Here is a 19,867-nt window from a genome sequence, read left to right as displayed (position 1 = left end):
CTGCTCTATTTTTAATTCCCTCCCCTTCTTGGCCCTGCCCTCAAACCTTACTTCTTATCTGCACACGATCTTCCATAAGAAGTGTCTTCCATAATTTTCCATCTTCCTGAACGCCGAGAATCACTGAGAATATTTTCCGGCAACATCATCCGGCATTGGGTCCACGGATGGTGCAGTCATGGGTGTGTCACGTGATACAAAACCGAGCGCAATCGAAGTCCAAAACCGTACACAAAACCAGACACAGACACACTCCGTCTCACAAACACTGTTCCTTTCGCAGTCCCAAGGTCAGACCCTGTTCGACACTTGGGTTCCGCATCAGACTCATTCCACATGGCAGCAAGGAACGACAGTTCCCATTCGTTTACGCGGATGGGAAGCCGGATGATTATCGAAACGGTCTTGGGTGTGCCCTTCTTGATTCATCTTCTTGCCCCTCCCAACAGACAACCTAGCGCTATGGGGAACCGCGGAGCAGTCCAGTAACAATAATGGGTCAGTTACACGGCTAGCCATTGACGGCAACGATAACTCCGATGCGAACCTAGGCTATTGCAGTCAAACTGAGCTATCCAACAATCCTTGGTGGAGGGTCGATTTAAAGGAAATTTATATTGTGGTGGATGTAAGAATCATCAGCAGGATGGACTGCTGCACGGAAGAACTCATCGGAGCCGAGATCCGCATCGGGAACTCGCTGGAGAACAATGGGAACTCCAACAGACTGTGAGTATTCAGCGGCAAACGCTGGTCCTCTGAGAGCTCTGCCTTGGAGGACAATAGCGGCGGTTTTGGAATATACATTGCTCGTGATGCTTTCTTCCTAATATCCAAAAATATTTTGGGTTCAACATGGCTCAGTGCGTCAAAAAATTTTAATCAAATGAACCATAAACAATTTTTGACGAGCAGTTCTGTCAACATATATGTTACTTTTGCCCCGCGGCAAATCTTGACTGCCCCCTCGGGTCGTGAGGGCTTGGGGATCCACAGTTAGCGGTAACTCGACATCTCCCGACCATACACAAACTAAAAGGAATCAAGAGATACCGCAGACGCCGGTGCCTTGTGCAAAACACAAAGTGCCGGAGGAACTAAGCGGGCTAAGCAGCATCTATTGGGGAAAGTGAATAGACGACCTTTGAGATCGGGACCCTTCTTTATACTGATTCAGATCAGTTTATAGAAGGTGAGACAAGATGCACGAGAATGATCAGACGAAATCGGAACCGGCACCGGTGACCAAGAAAAAGTGGTGCCCACAATGGGCCATCGTTGTCTGTGGAAGAAGTGATAGAGTCATAGTGTCACGGAGTGATGCAGTATGCAAACAGGCTCTTCGGCTCAACTTGCCCACACCGGCCAACATGTCCCAGCTACAGTGGTCCCACCTGCCTGCGTCTGGTCCATATCCCTCCAAACGTGTCATATCCATGTACCTGTCTTACTGTTTCTTAAATGTTGAGATAGCACCAGCCTCAATTACCTCCTCTGGCAGCTTGTTCCATGCACCCATGACCCTTTGTGTGAAACCGTTAACCCTCAGATTCCTATTAAGTCTTTCCCCTTCACCTTAAACCTATGCCCTCTGTTTCTCGATATACCTACACTGGGCAAGAGACTGCCAGATCTACCCGATCTAATCCTCTCATTATTTTATACACGTCGGTAAGATTACCAGTCATCCTCCTGTGCTCCGAGGAATAGTCCCAGCTTCCTCGTCCTTTCTCTATATGTCAAACACGCTCGTCCAATAAACATCCTCGTAAATCTCTGTACCTTTTCCAGGTTCACAACTTCTTACAGCATGATGCCCAGAGCTGAACGTAATGCTCTAAATGCGGCCTCACCAACGTCTTATGCAATTGCAACATGACCTCCAAACTTCTATAGTCAATACTGTGAGTAATAAAGACTAATGTGCCAAAGGCCTTTTTGACCACCCGGTCTACTTGCGCCTCTACCTTCAAGGAACCATGCATCTGCACTCCTAGATTCCTTGGCTTTACAACACGCCCCAGACCCACACCAGTTCTAAGTAGGTCCTGCCGGTGCTAGACTTCCTTAAATGCAACACCTCGCATTTTTCTGTTTAAATTCCATCAACAATTTTTCAGCCCATCAAGATCATGCTGCAATTTTCACAACCATCTACATCATCTGTAAACCATCCACGTTTGTATCATCTGCAAACTTGCTATTGTTGCGCTTTATGTTAGCTTCCAAATCATTGACAGAGATGACAAACAATAACGGGCCAAGCACCGAACCGGGAGGTGCACCACTAGTCACAGGCCTCCAATTCGAGAAGCAATATTCCACGTTCATCTTCTGCTTCTTTCCACGTAGCCAATGTTCTATCCATTCTGCTATCTCCCCTTGCAACCAATGCGATCTAACCTTCCAGACCAGCCGACCACGAGGAGCCTCGTACAAAACTATGCTGACTATCGCTAATCAGCCCTTGTCCGTCTCAATACCTGTCTGTCCTGGATACCTGGATAGCACTGCGAATAATCCCTGGTAACGTTCTAACTACAGATGTGAAGCTCACTGGCCTTTGGTTCCCAGCATTTTCCCTGCAGCCCTTATAGTAGTAGAGAAACTCGGCCCAAATGCCTACTTGCCTGGTCTTGGTCAATACCCCCCCCCCCCCTCCCCAAACTTGTCCAACCCGTGTCTAATTATTTCTTAAACGTTGGGATAGTCCTAACTTTAAATACCTTCACTGGCAGCTCATTCCATACACGCACCACCCATTGCGTGAACAAGTTTCTCCTCAGATTCCTATTAAATCTTCGTGAACAAATGCACAACATTTGCCGCCCTCTAGTGTCCCCGCATCTCTCCTGTATTTAACGACGACTCGTAAAATCTCAACCTGGGCTCCCGCAATTTCCTCTCTGGTTTCGTACAATGTCCTCACTATTGTGGAGTCAAGCCCTGGAGATTTGTCTACTTATGTTCAGCCTCTCTTCGATCGTAACACTGACCATAACATTACAAAGAGGAAGAAATATTCCAAGGGGGAAAAGAGGCAACCGTGGCTGACAAGGAAAGTTAGGGATGGAATAAAACTAAAGGGAAAGGCGTATAACATAGCAAAGATTAGCGAAAAGCCAGATGAATTGGTAACTTTCATAGGACGCAGAAGGTAACACAATGGGGAACACGGGTTGAATAGATGAAGGTCGAGGGTGAACACAAAGAAAGGATAGTAAACACTCATTTAGCTATGTTAAGAGAAAAAGATTAGTAAAGACAAATGTGGGTCCCTTGAAGGCAGAAACAGGTGAAATTATTCTGGGGAACAAGGCAACGGCAGAAGAGTTGAACAGGTACTTTGGTTCTGTCTTCACTAAGGAAGACAAAAGAATTTCCCTGGTGTACTACAGGACAGAAGATCTATGGAGACAGAGGAACTTAACGAAATTTGCATTAGGCGGGAAATAGTATTGGCTGGACTGATGGGACAGAAGGCTGATAAATCCCCTGGGCTGATTGTCTGCATCAGCAACCTGAACAGGTACTTCGGATCTGTCTTCACTAAGGAAGACACAAACAATCTCTCAGATGTACTGGAAGACAGAGGATCCAAGGGGGTAGAGGGTCAGAAATAAATTTACATTAGGCGAGAAATTGTATTGGGTAGTCTAATGGGACTGCAGGATGATAAGACCCTTGGGCCGGATGGATCGCATCCAAGGATCCTGGGGGAGGTGGCTGTTGAAATAGTGGACGCATTGGTGATCATTTTCCCATGCTCAATATATTCAGGATCAGTTCCTGTGGATTGGAGGATAGCTAATGTTATCCCACTTTTCAAGAAAGGAGCGAGAGAAAAAACGGGAAAGTACAGAGCAGTTAGCCTGACTTCGGTGGTGGAAAAGATGTTGGAGTCAATTATTAAAGAGATAATAATGGGGCATTTGAATAGCAGTAAAATTATTAGTCCATGTCAACATGAAGTTTTGAAAGGGAAATCATGATTGACTAATCTTCCGGAATTTTCTGAGCATGTGACAAGTAAAATGGATGAAGGGGTGCCAGTGGATGTGGTGTATCGAGACTTTCAGAAAGCCTTTGATATTGTCCCGCACGGGAGACTGGTGACTAAACTAAGAGCACATGGTATTGGGGATAGGGTGTTGACATGCATAGGATATTGGTTGGCAGACAGGATGCAAATAATAGGAGTGAACGGTTCTTTTTCATAATGGCATGCAGTGGCAATGGATTGGATTGGATTCAATTTATTGTCATTGCACTTTTTAGTGCAACGAAATGGTTCAGCCTGCAGTCATAACATAGAATAAATAACAAACACTCAACACAGTTTAAAGCCCCAAAGTCATTGTCTCTTCCCTCCTTGCTCTCCCTCTGCGCTGAGGCAATCCAAGCTTCCGATGTTGTGGCCCCGCCGGGTGATGGTAAGTCACGCGGCTGAATCCGTGCTCCGCAAACGGGCCCGTTCAAACTCCGCGGCCCGGGGCGGTCGAAGCTGCCGGAGCTGCCGTCCTCCAGTCCAGCGGACGCAGCTGTAGTTGCGGGAGCTCCGGAAAAACAGGTCACCACCTGTGACCTGCGAGCTCCCGATGATGTCGTCCACTGACCCGCGGCCGAGCCTCCGACGCTCCAAAATCGGGTCGGATGTTGGGTCGCCCCGCAACCACAGTCCCGAAGTCACAGGCTCGGTGTTGGGGCCGCAATTGTTTATCATATATATTAATGGTTTGGAAGAGGAAATTAGGACCAACACTAGCAAGTTTGCAGATGACACAAAGCTGGGTGGCAGTGTGAACTCTGAAGATGATTTTAGCAGGCTGCAGGGTGTCCAGGACAGGTTGGGTGAGTGGGCAGATGCATGTCAAATGCAGTATAATATAGATAAATGTGAGGTTGTACACTTTGGCGGCAAAAAGAAGGGGGCAGATTATTATCTCAATGGGGATAGGTTAGTTAAGGGGGAGGTGCATCGAGTCCTGGGTGTCCTTGTACACCAGTCACTAAATGTTGGCGTGCAGGTACAGCAGGCAGTGAAGAAAGCTAATGGAATGTTGGCCATCATAACAAGAGGATTTCAGTATAGGAGTAAAGAGGTTCTTCTGCAGTTGTATAGGGCTCTGGTAGGACCACATCTGAAGTATTGTGTTCAGTTTTAGTCTCCTAATTTGAGGAAGGACATCCTTGTCCTTGAGGCAGTGCAGCGTAGGTTCACGAGATTGTTCCCTGGGATGGCGTGAATGTCATATGACGAATGATTGAACAGACTGGGCTTGTATTCACTTGAGTTTAGAAGGATAGGGGGGTGGGCGGGATCTTGTAGAAACATATACAACTATAAAAGGACTGGGCAAGCTAGGTGCAGGAAAAATGTTCCCAATATTGGCCGAGTCCAGAACCAGGGGCCACAGACTTGGAATAAAAGGGAGGCCATTTAAGACTGAGGTGAGAAAAAAACGTTTTCAACCTGAGAGTTGTGAATGTGTGGAATTCCCTGCCGCAGAGGGCAGTGGATCCCAAATCACTGGATGGATTCATGAGAGAGTTAGATAGAACTCTAGGGGCTAGTGGAATCAAGGGATATGGGGAGAAGGCAGGTACAGGTTATCGATTCGGAACGATCAGCCATTATCACAATGAATGGGGGTGCTGGCTCGAAGGGCCGAATGGCTTCCTCACGCACATGTCTATCGCAGTGTACTCATTGAGATGGCTCTAGAAATCGTGCACGCATTGGTGATCATTTTCCAACGTTCCATATATTCAGGATCAGTTCCTGTGGATTGGAGGCTAGCTAATGTTATCCAACTTTTCAAGAAAGGAGCTGGAGAGAAAACCGTGAATTACAGACCAGTTAGCCTGACATTGTTTTTGGGGAAGATGCTTAAAGAATGATTAAAGAAGCAATAGCGGCGTAATTGGACAGCAGTAAAAAGATTGGTCGAAGTCAGCATGGATTTTTGAAGGAAAAATCCTGCTGCACTAATCTTCTGGATTTTTTGGCGGATGTGACAAGTGAAATGAATAAATGAGAGCCAGTGGATGGAGTTTATCTTGACTTTCAGAACGCCTTTGATAAGGTCCCACACAGGAGATTAGTGGGCAAAATTAGATCACATGGTATTGGGTGTAGGGTATTGACATGATAAGTAAATTGGTTGGCAGACAGGAAACAAAGAATAGGAATAAACGAAGGTACACAAAATTGCTGGGGAAACTCAGCGGGTGCAGCAGCATCTATGGAGCGAAGGAAATAGGCGACGATTCGGGCCGAAACCCTTCTTCAGACTGATGAATAGATGCTCCATAGATGCTGCTGCACCCGCTGAGTTTCCCCAGCAATTTTGTGTACCATCGATATTCCAGCATCTGCAGTTCCCTTTTGAACACAATAGGAATAAACGGGTCCCTGTCAGAATGGCAGGCAGTGAAGAGTGGAGTGCCGCAAGGCTCGGTGCTGGGGCCGCAACTATTTACTATATATATTAATGATTTAGATGAAGGGATTAAAAGTAACACTAGCAAATTTACAGATGACACAAAGCTGAGTGGCAGTGTTAATTGCGAAGAGGATGCTGGGATGATGCAGGATAACTTGGACAGATTGAGTGAGTGGGCAGATGCATGGCAGATGCAGTATTATGTAGATCAAGGTGAGGTTATCCACTTTGGCGGCACGAACAAACAGGCAGATTATTGTCTCAATGATGTCAGATTAGGAAAAAGGGAAGTGCAACGAGTCATGGGTGTCCTTGTACACCATTCACTGAAATTAAACATGCAGGTACACAGGCAGTGAAGAAAGCTAATGGTATGTTGGCCTTCATAACCAGAGGATTTGTGTATAAGAGTAAAGAGGATCTTCTGCAATTGTACAAGGCCCTGGTGAGACAACATCTGGAGCATTGTGTGCAATTTAGGTCTCTTAATTAGCGGACGGACACCCTAGATTTTGAGGCATTGCAGCGTGGATTTACGAGGTCAATCTCCGTGGTGGAGGGACGGGCATATGAGGAAAGATTGGGGAAAATGGGCTTCTATTCACTGGAATTTAGAAGCATGAGAGGAAATCTAATATAAACATCTAAAATTATACAATGACTTTACAAGCAAGATGCAGGAAACAATTCCCAATGTCGGGGGTGTCCAGATCCAGGGGACATAGTGTAAGAATAAAGGGGAGGCCATTTCAAACTCAAAAGAGGAAACGTTTTCAAGATTCAAGATACAAGATTCAAGATTCAAGAGAGTTTATCATGTGTCCCAGGTAGTACAATCAAATTCTTGCTTTGCTTCAGCAAAACAGAATATAGTAGGCATACCCGGAGAGTTGTGAATTTGTGGAATTCTCTACCACAGCAGGCAATAGAGACCAATTCACTGGATTAATTTAAAAGAGATTTAGATCGGGCTCTAGGGGCCTGCGGAATCAAGGAATATTGGGAGAGGGCCGGCACGGGTTACCGATTGTGGATGATCAGCCATGATCGCAATGATTGGCGGTGCTGGCTCTAAGGGCCACATGGCCTCTTCCTGCTCCTATTTTCTATATTTCTATGTTTCTATATTTCTCAAGAAACTTGAGTCACAGTAGGTATGGCCATCGACTGCCCCGTGTTGCTCTGTCCCCCTGTCTTTCTCCTCGGTAAATACAGAGGAGAGATACTAATTGAGGGCCTTTACTTTCACACAAAGTTGACCGCATTGATTACTGAGGAGTCCCACTCTCTCTCTGGTTGCCCTTTTCCCCTTTGCCTATTTATAAAATATCTTTGGATTTTTATGAATTCTATGTACCAGGGCAATATCCTGCCCCCTTGTTGCCCTTCTAGTTTCCTAGTTCCCGAAACTCCACCAGGGATGCACTTGATCCCAGTTGCTTCTACCTGTCTCATTCGGCTTTTCGTTTTCTTGACTGATGCCCCAATGTCTCCCGTTATCCAAGCTTCCTCACGTTTGCCTCTTTCCCACTCAAACAATCTGATCCACTCAACTTTAGAGAGACGTTCTCTCATACCCTCAATGTTCGCCTTACCCCAATTCAGATTTTTAACACGTGGGTCCTCTCTGTTCCCATCCATAACTATCTTAAACATAATCGAAAAGTGGTAACTCGTCCCAAAAGGATCCTCCGCAAACACTTCCTTAACTTACTCCTCCCAATTTCACAAGACTAGTCAACTGTTGCCTTCTCACGCGGGAGTTCCTCTACATATTGCTGGATAAACTCTCTTAAACACCTTTGAGAAATTGCACCCCATCTAAACCTTTGACACTACGATTTTCCCACTCTCTATTGGGAAAGTTGATATCCCCTCCAATAACAACCTTATTTGACCTGCAGCTGTCTGCAATCTCCTGCCATACTTGTTCTTCTAATTCCCGTTGACTATTTGGGGGGTTCGTAGTACACCAACAAGGTGAGCGGCCCTTTCTTGTTCCTTAGCTCCACCCATATGTACGAACCATCCGTAATGTCACCTCTCATGCCGTGACATCCTCATTCACCAATAATGCAACATGTCCTCCTCTTTTACCATCACCCCTGTTACTCCTGAAACACCTGTGTCACGGAAAATTGAGGTACCATTCCTTCTCGTCTCATAACCAGGTTTCGGTAATGGCTACAACCATTCAGTCGCACATTCCTGTCCATTCCCTAGTCTCATCTGCTTTACTCCTCAGACCCCTTGCATAAACATACGTAAGTTTAAACCAACCTTCCCTCCTCGCTCCCCGCCTTACCCCCCCCCCCCCCCCTATTCTGTACTCTAACTCACCGTGAAACATTTTGGGATCCACCTTTCATTGGTCATCGGTGCTGGCTCTGATTTGTTCTGATTTCTCATACGTCGAATTTTCCTCGCCCCGCCTTTCAGTCCGAAGAAGGGATTCAACCCGAAATGTCACATATCCCTTTTCTCCAGAGATGGTGCTTGATCCCTTCTCAAAGCCATCAGAACCACACCATACGAAGCCTGCATGTCCACCGAGTTCATGACGGCTACCTACGATGGGCTGCACTATCCACACTACAGCGGGCTAGGATCCAACTATGTAGCTAACTGCTCAGTGATGGCCCCGGTTCCAGATGATTGCTGATTTGCACCCGCTGACTGCCAGCCTGAGACTGTTTTTTTCTGTTTCAGCTGTAGAATCATCAACTCTATTTCGAAAACCGGAACAATTACCGTTCGCTGTGATAATTTTGCGGGTCGATATGTGAACATCGTAATTCCAGGAAAAAATAAAAAACTAACTCTCTGCGAAGTGGAGGTGTTTGGCTGGAGCCCCCCAGATCCTCTCTGTATAACTGAAGGTAGGCTAATAGACCTACATTGGTCCTCGCTGTACTTGCCCTTACATACTGTGACTCAGACCGCATAGAGGCTTTCACCCCCAATTGAATAATAGAATGGGCGGCACGGTGGTGGAGCGGTAGAGTTGCTACCTTACAACGCCAGAGACCCGGATTGGACCCGACTACCGGTGCTGTTTATACGGAGTTTGTACGTTATCTCCGTGACCATGTGGGGTTTCCCCGGCTGCTCAGGTTTCCTCCCACACTCGGTTAATTGACCGGTTAAAAAAAAAGTTAATTGTCCCTAGTGTACAAGATAGTGCTCGTAAACTAAGGTAGTGATCGCTGGCCGCTGAGGATTCGATGGACTGAAGGGCCTGTTTCTTTTTTATCTGTCTCTCTAAAGTTATACACTATTGAAATCAGACCCTTCTTCGCAACTCGTCCATGCCGATCGAGATGTCCCGGACTAAGCTTGGTCCATTTTCCCGCGTTTGACCAATATCCTTCTCAACCTCGCGTATCCATGTAATGCACCACTGAAAATATGTCGCCGCTCCAGTGCAGAAATGTTAACATAAACACGTGCGAAGTAAGATCCGGTAAATTAAAGATGCCGAGAGCCGCGTGGATGTCACGTGGGAGGCTCGGATAGGAAGCGTGATGACGCGAGGCTTGCAGGGCAGAAATTAACGCAATTCACCGAATGTACTGAAAGGCTCAAAGATTGTCCAAACCCCAGTTCACTCTCGGGCAGAACAAAGTGTGCGTGTGGGCGAGGGGTTGGCGGTAGTGATGTAGTGGAGGATGACGGAGTAGACAATAGACAATAGACAATATGTGCAGGAGTAGGCCATTCGGTCCTGCGAGCCAGCACCACCATTCAATGTGATCATGGCTGATCATCCACAATCAGTACCCCTTTCCTGCCTTCTCCCGTAAGGATGAAGAGGAGGGGGAGGGGGGTGGGGTGGGGTTGTCATATAGTAGAGGATGTCGAAACAAGGGTGAGGTGTGATATAATGGAGGATGATGGAACAAGGGCGGGGGAAAGGATATACTGGAGGATTTCCCAACCCGTTGAACGGTTCCTTAAATTGTGTAACCCAGTCAATCTTTGCTTTAGCTTCACGAATTTCCACTTATTCTGGGGGCTTGCTGTCTTGAACTTGTATTTGTTAAATACTGTGTTGAAGTCTACATGGACAACCCAAATGCTCACCCCTGAAAATATCCATACTTAGCCAGACACGAACTTCCGTTTCCACTATCTCGCGCTCTGTGATTAGACCACACGCTCTCAGCAGGCGGATAGTGGCGTCATTCTCTGTACTCCACAGAATACATATGCACACAGCCGGCATAGTCAGGACAGCGTCGGGTAACCAACAATTGTGCACAGCAACTAGACACAAAGAAAAAGCCAGGACCATTCCCTGCATTGCTTGCAGTCCCAGCCCGTTGCCTAGTTCCATCGCCAGGCCCGGATAAGCAAATACTTTTCTCAACAAATAAAGCGCGATGAGAGGCATTTAGTTTTTTGTTGCTGTCGAGTGAATAACGTTCCTTCGCAATAGGAAACCAGGCTGTGGGAGGATTGGCGATACAGTCCAGCACGGCCCAGGAAAACGTTGCTGGACGAGCCATTGACGGCGATAACCAGGAGGACGCGAGGCTGGGTTCCTGTACGGAAACCAAAAAGTCACCAAACCCCTGGTGGAGGGTCGATTTAAAGGAAACGTTCGTCGTGTCGTCAATCAGAATCGCCAACAGGGGAGACTGTTGCTCGGAACAGCTTCAAGGGGCCGAGGTCCGCATCGGGAATTCATTGGAAAACAACGGGAATTCTAACAAACTGTAAGTATTCACCTATTAACGCTGGAACTACAAAGCGGTTTCGAGCGAGGATGTAAATAAAAACAGTACACGTTGTAAATCTAAAATAACAACCAAATACTGAGCAGGTCAGGCTAGGTTTTGAGGGAAGTGCACGCATGAGAACGGGGAAGACGTTAATCGTGTTAAAATGATCTATTGCATGTACAGTGAGGAGGTCCGTCTGCTAGGGTAAAGTCCAGGTGACCGCGGAATAAAGTGCAAACAAGGTTACGTGGTCAACATGTAAATTGCTCACCCTGACAATGTCCACTCTTTCAGGTGTGGGATCGTACAAGTAGCTTCAAAAACAGCGACGTTTACCTTCTATTGCAAAGGTTTCATCGGTCGATATGTGAACGTCTTCATCCCGGGTCCTGATAAAATTCTGGCGCTGTGCGAGGTTGAGGTGTTTGGCTTCTACATGCCCACTGGAACGGTAACGACTGGAGGTGGGATAGCGTCCGCTGCGCGCACCATGGCGACTTTACTCGGATAAAAGTTACCCAATACAGATTCAGAACATTCAACAACACGACCAAACCAATTAAACACCGAGATAGTACATCAATGCTGCAACACACTTTCCACACCAAAACGCCAACTTTGACGTGGGGCTTTGTGTGTGGTCCTGACGTGCATCTGTTGCCAGGAATCAAGGATCTGGGTTATCGGGAGAGGTTGGACAGGCTCGGCCGTTATTCCTTTCAACGCAGGAGACTGGACGATAGAGGCATATAAAACCATGGTGATAGGGTGAATGCACAGACTCTTTCTCCAAGGGTAGGGGAAATAGGGGGTATAGGTTTAAGGTGAAAATGGAAAGATGTAATAATAATATAAGTGGCGACGTTTTCACATAGAGCGTGGTCGACGAACGGAACGAGCTGTCAAATGAAATTGGTTGAGGCCGGAGAATAGCACAGTTTGAAATACATTTGGAAAGGTAAACGAATAGGAAAGGTTTAGAGGGATATCGGCCAAATGGGATGAAAGTGGACTAGTTGGCTGAAGGTCCTGCTACGGCGCTGTATGAATGTGTATGTGCTTCCAGTGGAAGTGGTGGAGACAAGGTCGATCTTATCATTTAAAAATAAATTGGATAGGTATATGGACGGGAAAGGAATGGAGGGTTATGGTCTGAATGCAGGTAGATGGGACTAGGGGAGAATAAGTGTTCGGCACGGACTGGAAGGGCCGAGTTGGCCTGTTTCCGTGCTGTAATTGTTATATGGTTATATGGTTATAATGTAGAGATAACGGCCATAACCCGCGGTCCGATCGTCGAGAAGGAAGAGGCGAGTTGCAACCAGATACAACACAGATCTCGCCAGAAACAGACGACAGAGGCAAGCGCTAGGGCAGGAGCATGGTTTGGGCAAAGTTGGAGAATCCGCTCGTCAGCCCAGCACTGGCGCGTCCATAATATGACCCCAGTCATACGTACCTACTGCTGCCCATTCAACATACGAGGCAACGAAAAGAAGGCAGTTGGCAGACTACCATTGCATTTAATCATTTTCATTTTTCTACCCAACAGAAAACGTGGTGTTCGGAGCACCAGCTATCCAGTCCAGCACGGCACAAAAGGCAGACGCTGGGCGAGCCACTGACGGGAACAGCCAAAGCCACTGGACTCATAGCTCCTGCACACTCACCAACAGAACCAAGGACCCTTGGTGGAGAGTAGATTTAAATGATATCTACGCAATATCGATGGTATCTATCACGAACAGAAAAGACTGCTGCTCGGATCGGCTCATCGGTGCCGAGATCCGCATTGGAAACTCGCTTGAGGACAACGGCAATTCCAACAGAGTGTAATTATTCAGCAGCAGACGGTGCCTTATTTTTAATTTATCTCATATAAGACGCCTTCGAATTATCTTCAATCTAACCTGCCAATTACATTCCATGGCCCTTCCTGGCCCCTGTAATTCAATGCTTGAAATATTTCCTACTGCCTTGATGTCCCTGAAAGGTCATATCTGCGTTCATCTTCTTAAACTTTAGATACGCCTTTTCATTTTGAGCAAATTTACAGCTCAATCCAAGGATTCATTATCTTGCCCTCCACGACCATATTCTTTTCTGGAATATTTCGGTCCGGAACGCACATAGGCTGGCTGTTAAATAGCCCCCACATGCCACATGTGGACTAACCGAATACCAACTGCTCCCAATTTGTTCTCTATGGTTCCTGCCTAACAACGTTGTAATTAACCCTCCCAATTCGACACCTTTACCCAATGTCCAGGTTGACACATTCATAAATATCTCAATAGGTAAGAAGTTATGATCACAGTAACCAAAGGCTCTCTCATTGAAACACCAGTCACCTGCCCAGACGTTACCTAATACGAGGTGAGAGCACCTTCCAAGGCCCCGATCAACGATAATCTCATCTCAGCGTCATCCCGCGTGCATGCAACGGTACCTCCAGGCAGCCACTAGCTGCAGCTGGCCATAATTCCCTCGACTATTGTCATCGGGGGCGTGGGATGTTTTCTTGAACTTCCACAACCTGTAGAATAGCATATAACTGCGCTAACTAATACACGGACTAAGCCAAATCCTCACCCACGTCAAAGTCTCATAAACCATAGCGTCAGGACGCACCTACCAAGCCCTGCACATATAACTCGCTCGGCCACTGTCACAGCCACTTCCAATGGCCACTCCTCTGGAGCCAAACGCCTCAGAAGGTTTTCCTCCAGCTTCCGCGTTCTATGAGTATCAGTCGAAACCGAAACGTCACCCATTCCTTCTCTCCAGATATGTTGCCTGTCCCGCTGAGTAACTCCAGATTTTTGTGTCTATCTTCGTTTTGAATGAGTCTGCTGTCGAGCTCATTATCCCCCAACACCTTCTCCCCTATAAAAGTAGACTCAGCTGCACGTGAGAGCGGTCGCGCTTATACTTAATGCGAACTACTCTCTCCCTAGTTACGATTTTGAGACCACTTCCAAAATCTTTCTGCACACCGCCAAACTACGGGTCTCTTTGTTACTCTCCAGATTTCATTCCGCATGTCTATTTATCATATTTTGTACACCTCAATAGCCGACCTGTTTATAGTTCTGGAATTCCTCGAGTGATTTACTGCACTTTACAGGGAGAACGCGGATTGAAGCCGGGAGTCACCGAGCTGCCTCCCAAGCAATTGTAAACGTTGCCAGCTGATGGCGACCTGTAACTAGCAGCTTCCCAACGCACACATTGTCGGAAACCAATGTTTTTTAGAAGATGGTAGTATCTCAGCCGCTTTCTACTCATCGTGCAACTTCCATTCCTTTCAGCTGTGGAATCATCAAATCAGTTTCGGCAACGACACAAGTCTTCAGCTGTGGCGGTTTCACTGGTCAATATGTGAACGTCATCATCTTAGGACCTGCTAAAACCCTGACCCTGTGCGAGGTTCAGGTCTTTGGCTCAAAAGTCCCGTCACTGCCAGATGCAGGTAGGTTCGAATCTGCGCCAGGGTTGTGGTCGTCCACGCCCTCACCCATGCAGTCTGAGGTACTTACGCTGATATAAGCTAGCCACACACAACAAATAAATTACATACGGATTCAAAAAGATTTGAAGAGTGTCCATTGTGGCACTGCAGAGAACGGCAGTCCATACTTCCACACAACATGATTAAGTGAACCAAAAACGAGACGACGCGTTACGCGTTGGTGCGGTGGGAGAACACAGTCACTGATTGTGAGTCCGCCAATCTCTGTAACCTAGCATCTAAAATTACATCAAAACAACCGATAGAATGCACCGTCGCACACCGCCGGTGGTATAATGGCGAGAGCACAGTGAGATGCTCAGGAAGAAAGACATTTGAAAATAACACGGCCATAACAGCCACCAGTGCCCGCTCTGGACCAAAGTGGACATGTTGATGTTGGTCGAAGTACCGGCACACATTCAGTTGCCCTGAAGTTCATCTCTCTTCAGGACCCTGGTAAAAAATCGTCCCGCAGCCCGCAATTCTCTCCTTCATCGCCCAGAGGGGTCGGCGAAAAATTATCGGCTCCTCAACCTATCCGCATCACTACCATGTATGTTAAGTGGACGTGATCCACGACTGCAGTGCCCTGTGCTCGTATTAATTGTCAGATTGAAATATACAACATGGAAAGAGGCCCTTCAGCCCACCGAGTTCACGCCGATCACAGATCGCCCACTCACACTAGTTCAAAGTTATCTCACTTTCTCATCAATTCCCTACACACCAGGTTCAAGGTACAGAGACCAATTAATCTACAGACCCGCACGTCTGTGAAATCTGAGAGGAAATCGGAGCAAACCCACGCCCGAATTTCCAGCGCTCTGAGACAGCAGCTCTACCAGCATCCCTTCCCATTTCCCTCCCATCATGCGGTACATTATAGGAAGAGCGAAAACAACGATCGCATGGACGATATACACGAGTGTATGAGATTATAATGTGGTATAAGAGGTCAGCTACATGACCGCTTGGCATGAGATTTCTTAATTGGGCCTCGGTGAATACTGCCCGACCCATCAATGGTACTCACCTTCCCGCCATCGAAGAGATTTACACGAATCGCTACCTCAAAATGACAGGCAGCATCATTAGAGACGCACACCGCGCTTTCAATCCACGTCTTCCGTCGGGAAGAAGGTACAGTATCAAATCCTGAAAGCCACGTCCAGGTTCAGAAGCAACTTCTTCCCAACAACCACCAGGCTATTAAACACTAAGACCTCCAAGCAAGCTCGGAACATACGTGGGGGGAGGGAGGTGGGGGGGGGGGGGGGGGGGGGGGGGGGGGGGACGGGACAGGGGACATTGATTTCTGGCTTTGCATTATTATTGTTTATTTGTTTGTTTTTTTATACTGAGTACGATATCTACTAAACTTTCTTGTTGTTTATTATCGCATTTGAAGAGTACCATGTCTACATATTTGTTTCGTTTGTGCAAGTAAAAATGGGATTATTCCGTTTCGGGATATATGACAATAAACCACGTTTGACGCTTCCCAATAGGAAACGCGGCGCCCAGAGCAGAGGTCACCCAGTCGAGCACCTTCGAGTCGGCAGGTGCTGAGCGAGCCATTGACGGCAACAAAAACAGCAGCTTCATGCGTGATTCTTGCACACACACTACCAAATCAACAGACCCCTGGTGGAGAGCCGATCTAAAGCTACCCTACAACGTGTCAGTTGTCAGAATCACAAATAGAAGAGATTGCTGCTCGGAATTGCTTACGGGAGCCGAGATCCGAATCGGGGACTCGCTGGAGAACGATGGCAATGCTAACAGACTGTAAGTATGCAGAGGCAAACTCCGACTCTAATTTGCAGCTGCGTCGCGCTCCGGAAGTTCCAATGTCGGTGTTGCATTGAAGACCATCAGTTCCAATGCAGTTTTACTGCAGAGCAGGTTTCGCATGTCTAATCCACAGACGAGGGAGAATCTTCGACCACTTATTCAGCGGTTGGATCTCCAACCTTGCCTCTAAGGCAGGGGGGAGTTAATTTGAAGCAGATGACGCATCTATAGTTCCACCATAAAGTCACGTTGAGTACCATGGATCACAGAACGGTACAGTACAAGAACAGACCCTTCGACCCACAATATTCCTGCCGAATATGACGGCACGTTAAACTAATGTCCTCCGGCTGCACGTGATCCAAATCCCTCTATTCCCCGCATGTTCATGATACTATCTAAAACACCCGCTAATGGTCCCTATCGTATCTACGTTCAGTACAAAGGTCACCGGCATAATTAAGGACCAGGCACACGCAGGGCACTTCCACCTCTGACCTCTTCCAACAGACAATGGCACAGAAATATGAAACCGTATATATTCTGGGACAGTTTCTTCCCAGCTGTTTTCGGGCAACCGGACCATTGTATCACCAACAAGGGAGTGATGCGGACCTATCATCTTCGTCTGAAGAAGGGTATCGACCCGAAAGGCCACCTATTCCTTCTCTCCAGATGCTGCCTTTCCCGCTGAGTTACTCCAGCTTTTTGTGTCTACCTTCGGGTTAAACCAGCTTCTGCAGTTCCTCCCTACACTACCACCTACCTACCTACGTCGGATTTAATCGGATTTATTGGAAATGCATCTTACACTAAAAGTTATTCCCGTTAATCTGTATCTGTACATCGTGGGCGGTTTGATTGTAATTACGTATCGTTTTTTCGCTGACTCCGTAGCACGCAACTAACATCCTTGTCAGTGCACCTCGGAACACGTGCCAATAAACGAAACGAACCAATCGATCACAACTGGCAGCGCGTTCCAGACTCACTTGCTGCACACATCTCCTTTGAAGATTCCTCTTCTCACCTTAAAGCTCTTCCCTCAAGGCGATAATATTTCCACCCTGGAAATTATATGCTCTGATTGCCCACCCTGTAGATGTCTCACATCACTTTCTAAACTTTAACCATGGTTCCCCTCAACCCCCGTAATGCCAGAGAAAACAATGAAAGCTTGAAATAATGAACATGAGAACATATGCGCGCGCTTATAAATGTTCACGGTAACTGCTGCTTTGTTGAGCAAAGAAACACATTGCCATCCTTAGTGGATTTGGGGTCTGTCCCGTTTGTACTGCCTCCTCAAAACATACGTAGTTATTTAGGGATGTTGCCGGAAGAAGCCCTATGACGCACGTGCCATGAAACTGTGCCAGTCGTTCACGAGCACAGGCACGCGATGAGTTCACAGGCTCACGGCGGGCGCTACTCCGATCGATCGCAGAAACTCTCTCACACGGAAATCCTCATCTCTTACAGTTGTGGAATGATTCATTCGGCTTCTGGGACGACATTTACCTTTAATTGCGGTGGACTTGTCGGTCGATATGTAAACATCGTCATCCCTGGCCGTGGCAAAACATTGACCCTGTGCGAGGTTGAGATCTTTGGTTCAACACTCCCGATCATACTTCGAAAAGGTAGGCAGAACTTCCCGCTGACGCACTGGTTGTAAACTGTCCCACAGCTTAGCTGAGGGAGTTTCCCGCTGATAAAGCCTCAGCATAACTACCCTCCTGAAGTTCAATATCGTATTTCTCCACATTATTAGGTTAATTACCATTCTTGGACCCTCGCATTGTGCATACATGATCATTTGCATGACATCCCCGGGGCGCTCGGTGCACACGCCCTCGTCCATTCAGGCTGGACACCTTATGCTGATAGAAAACAGCCGCGCACCAAGGAATTACACACCTATTTAAACCCCCGTGACGGGTGGCTCCCTGCTATCAGACTATTGAAAAGTCCTCCTTTGCGTTGTAGTGCAATTCCAATATTTTAACCTGTCACAGTGCGGTTCTTGGACATATTTTCTAAAGCCATAAAGCTATAACTCTATAACACCACATCATGCAATCTACTCTTTTATTTTCACTTTAATTGTTGCTCTTGTGTGCGGATTAATTGCACATGTGTACAGTATGATTTGACTGTATAGTACAAACAAAGGTTTCTACTGAATCTCGCTTGACCAGACCATACTAAAGCAATACGAATAATGATGCAAACCTTGATAGAGCGCACACATTCCTTGCGGTTCAATGAGGTGTTTCCCACCCAACAGAACCCGTAGCGTCCGGAGTACCGACGATCCAATCCAGCACGGATGAGGGGGCAGATGCTGAGCGAGCCAATGACGGGAACAGGGACAGCAACTTCTGGCATGGTTCATGCGCGCGCACCACGAAATCCAATAACCCTTGGTGGAGAGTCGATCAAATAGAAAGATACAACGTGTCACAAGTAAGAATCACCAACAGAGCAGACTGCTGCTCGGACCAGCTCCAAGGAGCCGAGATCCGCATCGGGGACTCGCTGGAGAACAATGGCAATTCCAACAGACTGTAAGTATTCATTAGCGAACGCCGACTCTATGCACATGCTGTGACTTGTTCTGGAATTCTACTGGTACTGTTGATAACGTCAGTGGGAAAAAGAGAGCTGCTTCAGGTCGAAAGCAATCTCTTTGCAGAGAACGCTACAACTGTGCACCACAGATCCAGATGAGAGGGAACATGAAACAGAGCCGTACATCAATTATCCCGTGGCATGTGGTGCTGACGTACCTCCATAGATGTGGGGTCAAATACTGAGAATGATACATTTGTCATTTAAGTGAATTCATGTAATGTAATATTGACCAATCGGATTACTGTGACAATGTTCGGGTAACCAATGCCTGTGGGTGAGGGAGCAATCAGTGCAAACCGAGATAATACTAATAATGTATTTGGACTCTCCCGTTTCTTGCGATATGTTAGAGACATATAGCAAGTGGTGAGAATGTCGGAAGTAGCCGTGAGTGCAAACCTCCACTCCCACCTTTATTTATCGCATATATGGGCGATCAAAGCCCCCGCAGCCGACGATCGAAGCCCCCGTCGGGCTGCTCGAAACTCCCGCATCTGGGCGGTTGAAACTCTCTCCGCGGCATGGAGCCACCGAGTCGTCCTCTTCTTACCAGAGACCCGGGGCTTCACAATGTTAAAGTTCTCAGGCCCCGCGGTTGGAGCTTCGATCCCCGGCAAAGGGATCGCAACCTCCGGTTTTTAAAGTCTGCAGGCTGCCGCAGTTTGGAGCGCCTGTCCGTCTCCAGGAAAGGCCGCCAATTACAAGATGTTAGGCCGCAGTGCGGACGGAGAGTCGATACGGAAAAAAAATCG

General features: G+C 47.1%; 1 protein-coding gene and 1 long non-coding RNA gene across 2 annotated transcripts; one reads left to right on the top strand and one right to left on the bottom strand.

Annotated features, from left to right (window-relative positions):
• Window positions 1–419: 419 nt before the first annotated feature.
• On the bottom strand, window positions 420–9,838 carry LOC116985615. Its single transcript, XR_004415313.1, has 3 exons — window positions 9,807–9,838; window positions 2,558–2,561; window positions 420–432 (listed from the first exon to the last, which is right to left on the bottom strand). It is a non-coding gene; the product is annotated as an uncharacterized LOC116985615 (long non-coding RNA).
• A 16-nt stretch (window positions 9,839–9,854) lies between these two features.
• LOC116984049 lies at window positions 9,855–19,052 on the top strand. Its single transcript, XM_033038113.1, has 8 exons — window positions 9,855–9,909; window positions 10,885–11,164; window positions 11,465–11,634; window positions 12,723–13,002; window positions 14,482–14,642; window positions 16,193–16,472; window positions 17,961–18,121; window positions 18,769–19,052. The coding sequence occupies exons 1-8, from the start codon at window positions 9,855–9,857 to the stop codon at window positions 19,050–19,052; spliced, it is 1,671 nt and encodes a 556-aa protein (XP_032894004.1).
• Window positions 19,053–19,867: the final 815 nt, after the last annotated feature.

This window comes from Amblyraja radiata, chromosome 2 (genome assembly GCF_010909765.2).
Source record: "Amblyraja radiata isolate CabotCenter1 chromosome 2, sAmbRad1.1.pri, whole genome shotgun sequence".
Classification (NCBI taxonomy): domain Eukaryota; kingdom Metazoa; phylum Chordata; class Chondrichthyes; order Rajiformes; family Rajidae; genus Amblyraja; species Amblyraja radiata.
The sequence above is the reverse complement of the archived record's forward strand: the minus strand, read 5'-3'. Positions and strand labels throughout refer to the sequence as shown.

Excerpts from the sequence above, each read along its gene's own strand:
- LOC116984049 (XM_033038113.1), top strand. The coding sequence starts at position 9,855 with ATGTCGCCGCTCCAGTGCAGAAATGTTAACATAAACACGTGCGAAGTA. Across the intron at positions 11,165-11,464 it reads AACGGGAATTCTAACAAACT|GTGTGGGATCGTACAAGTAG; the intron begins GTAAGTATTCAC and ends CCACTCTTTCAG. Across the intron at positions 13,003-14,481 it reads AACGGCAATTCCAACAGAGT|CTGTGGAATCATCAAATCAG; the intron begins GTAATTATTCAG and ends CATTCCTTTCAG.